The sequence below is a fragment of the Chroicocephalus ridibundus genome, chromosome 1 (genome assembly GCF_963924245.1).
Source record: "Chroicocephalus ridibundus chromosome 1, bChrRid1.1, whole genome shotgun sequence".
NCBI classification, from domain to species: domain Eukaryota; kingdom Metazoa; phylum Chordata; class Aves; order Charadriiformes; family Laridae; genus Chroicocephalus; species Chroicocephalus ridibundus.
In genome coordinates, this window is record NC_086284.1 from 9,580,670 (window position 1) to 9,583,574 (window position 2,905).

Here is a 2,905-nt window from a genome sequence, read left to right on the forward strand (position 1 = left end):
CTTCCCCCTCGTCCCATGGCTCCTCTCCCTCATCCAGAGTCCCTCCCCAGCTTTCCTGGAGCCCCTTGAGGGACTGGAAGGGGCTCCAAGGTCTCCGTGGAGCCTTCTCTTCTCCAGGCTGAACCCCCCCAACTCCCTCAGCCTGTCCTCCCAGCAGAGGGCCTCCAGCCCTCACATCTCTGGGACCTCCTCTGGACCCCTTCCAACAGGGAATCCTTGCCTTTCATGCCCAAAGCTGAAGAGCGTGCCACCTATAGACATAATCCAGACCATCAACAGAGAATCCAAATCATCTTAATTGTGGGTTAGAGACATGAGGGGACAAGCTGTGTCTTGCAATGTGCTTGGCTCTGTGAGATTCCACCCAATGCGTGTTTTCCTTGCAGAACCTCTGCAATGTTCCTTAGAGAAATGTCTTCCTGCACATCAGCTGGTTCCCTTACTCCTTCTTCATCCTTGCAGGTGTTTTGACCAGCCCCGCCATGGAGACTTGCAGCGGCAATGCTTCCACTAAAGTCTTTTTCTTGGTGGGGTTTCCAGCTCTCCAGGATTTCCAGACCCCACTCTTTGTTGTGTTCTTGCTATTCTACCTGCTGATCCTGGTCGGTAATGCCGTTATCATCACCGTGGTTGTGGTTGACCACACGCTCCATAAACCCATGTACTTTTTCCTGATTAACCTCTCCGTGTTGGACGTGCTATTCACAACCACCACCATCCCCAAAATGCTGGTGATGTTCCTGGTCAACGCTAAAACCATCTCATTTTGGGGCTGTTTTCTGCAGATGTACAGTTTTCACGGGTTGACGGTAACTGAAGCACTTCTCCTGGTGGTCATGGCTTACGACCGCTACGAAGCTATCTGCAACCCCCTCTGTTACCCGGCTAAGATGACAAGAAGAGTGAACATCCAGCTGGCAGCGAGCGCCTGGATCACTGCGTTGCTAATACCCGTGCCCGTCATCATGCAGACCTCTCAGCTGGCTTACAGGGACACAACCAAGGTTCACCACTGCTTTTGTGACCACCTGTCAGTGGTACAGGCTGCATGCTCGGACTTCAGTGCTGATTTCCAGACCTTCTTGGGGTTCTCCATTGCTATGACAGTGTCGGTGGTCCCTCTATTGCTCGTCACCCTCTCATACGTCCACATCATCCTCTCCGTACTGAAGATCAACTCCAAAGAAGGACGCACGAAAGCTTTTTCAACATGTACTTCCCATCTGCTTGTGGTGGGCACTTACTACTTCTCCATCACTGTGGCGTACATGTCCTACAGAGCGGACATCCCCGTTGATGTCCATGTCATGAGCAATGTTGTCTTCTCTATTTTAACTCCCTTGTTAAACCCCATCATTTACACTTTACGGAACAAGGAAGTAAAATCTGCGGTTAAAAAGTTTATTTTTCTGAAAATCTTTCCCCTTTTGAAAAAAATTTATTTATTTGAGTAAAATTTACAGCCGTGTGGACGCCTCATGCCTTTTATTATTTCAGTCCTCTGTTTAATTAAGACATCATTGCCTTTGGAGTTTTGTTTGGTTCCCCTGAACTGTGGTATGACCTCTGTTAATGTATTTCAGCCTATTTCTGCGAAGTTTTTAGTAAACTTGCTGCAATATTTATAATTTTCTAGTTTGGTTTCTATCCTTCAGTGACTAAATCCCTGAGGCACTAAGGAAAGCTGTGAATGCACTAAATAAAGCTGAAAATGAACTAAATAAAGCTGAACAGGGGCGGTACCGCATTTCTTTACACTTTCCCCTCCACGTTGCACTGTGGAAAATGCATTAATTCCTTCATTTAAGAGTTTCAGGGGACATAGGAGTTATTTTCCCTACAAATGACCCTGGACTGTTACTCCTGGGTGAGGAAACTACAAAATCACTTTACAGGACTGCAGAACTGCGGGAAACATTAAAGATAAATAAAAAATGCAGCACGTACAGCTGGATGAAACGGTGTCTGTGTGAATACGGTACCATCAACCACCTCTTATATCCAACAGCCCGATGTGAAGCAACAGTCAATAAAACACCCTGAACCTCAAATTTAAGGCAGAGGTGCTACCAAGCATCAGAAAGTGTGATTGTTTATCTGGAGTTTATTTATTTCATTTTTTCCCTCCTGAGCAGGCAGAACGTTGGGTGCAAATGAGCACCTCTGATCTTTTGAGACAGGCTTGATTTTTTCCTACGATTAACATACTGAAATATACGTCCTTCCTTCAGCATCTGCTTAACAGAACTTTTCAAAGATCGTTAAAGGTGGTGTAGTCTGCAACAGAGATTTGGGAGAAGGCTCAAGCTACCTCCTCACTCATTCTTCCTCTAACATTTTTAACTCGAGATGCTGACCCAACCCAGGTTCAACCCATTGGTTTGATAGCCCATGTAGACTAGAAGGGTCTCCATTTCCAGTGTAGAAACAACTTTACGCTCCTGTGACCAACCTTTGATGCTCTTGGCTGCCTCTGAGCAGAGGACCTCCAGCCAAGGGGGCTGGAGAGGAGAAAACTCTGCCAGGTGGGCAAGGAGGTGACACGTTCACTCTCCTGCACTGACCGCCACCAAAAATGTACACAGAGATTGGGAATGAATTGAAAGAGAGTTAAGGAAGAGTTCGTCTAAACATAGCAGTTGATTTTGGTGGAAGATGTTCGTTTTAAAATGTGTTTTTTTAAATATTTAATGCTTCCCCCTACGTTGAGTCTCTAACATGCAGAGCATCTTCTCTATCATAAGTGTGTGAGCAGGACCTGTGAGCTTGTAAGAGTCACTGAAAGAATTGTCATGGCATCGTCTTGGTTGCCTAAAAGTGTCCACCATGCTTGGGCACAGCCTCTTCCTCCAAAAGAGGAGGCACCATGGGATCCAGAGAGGGAACAAAAGACACCCGTGTGTTT

At 46.4% G+C, this 2,905-nt stretch overlaps 1 protein-coding gene across 1 annotated transcript; it reads left to right on the top strand.

Moving 5' to 3' along the window:
- Window positions 1-482: 482 nt before the first annotated feature.
- Window positions 483-1,415, top strand: LOC134511305 (olfactory receptor 2AT4; the record flags this gene model as incomplete). Its single annotated transcript, XM_063325039.1, has 1 exon — window positions 483-1,415. A coding segment is annotated over exon 1 (933 nt), but the record flags the coding sequence as incomplete, so codon positions are not given.
- Between the last annotated feature and the right edge of the window lie 1,490 nt (window positions 1,416-2,905).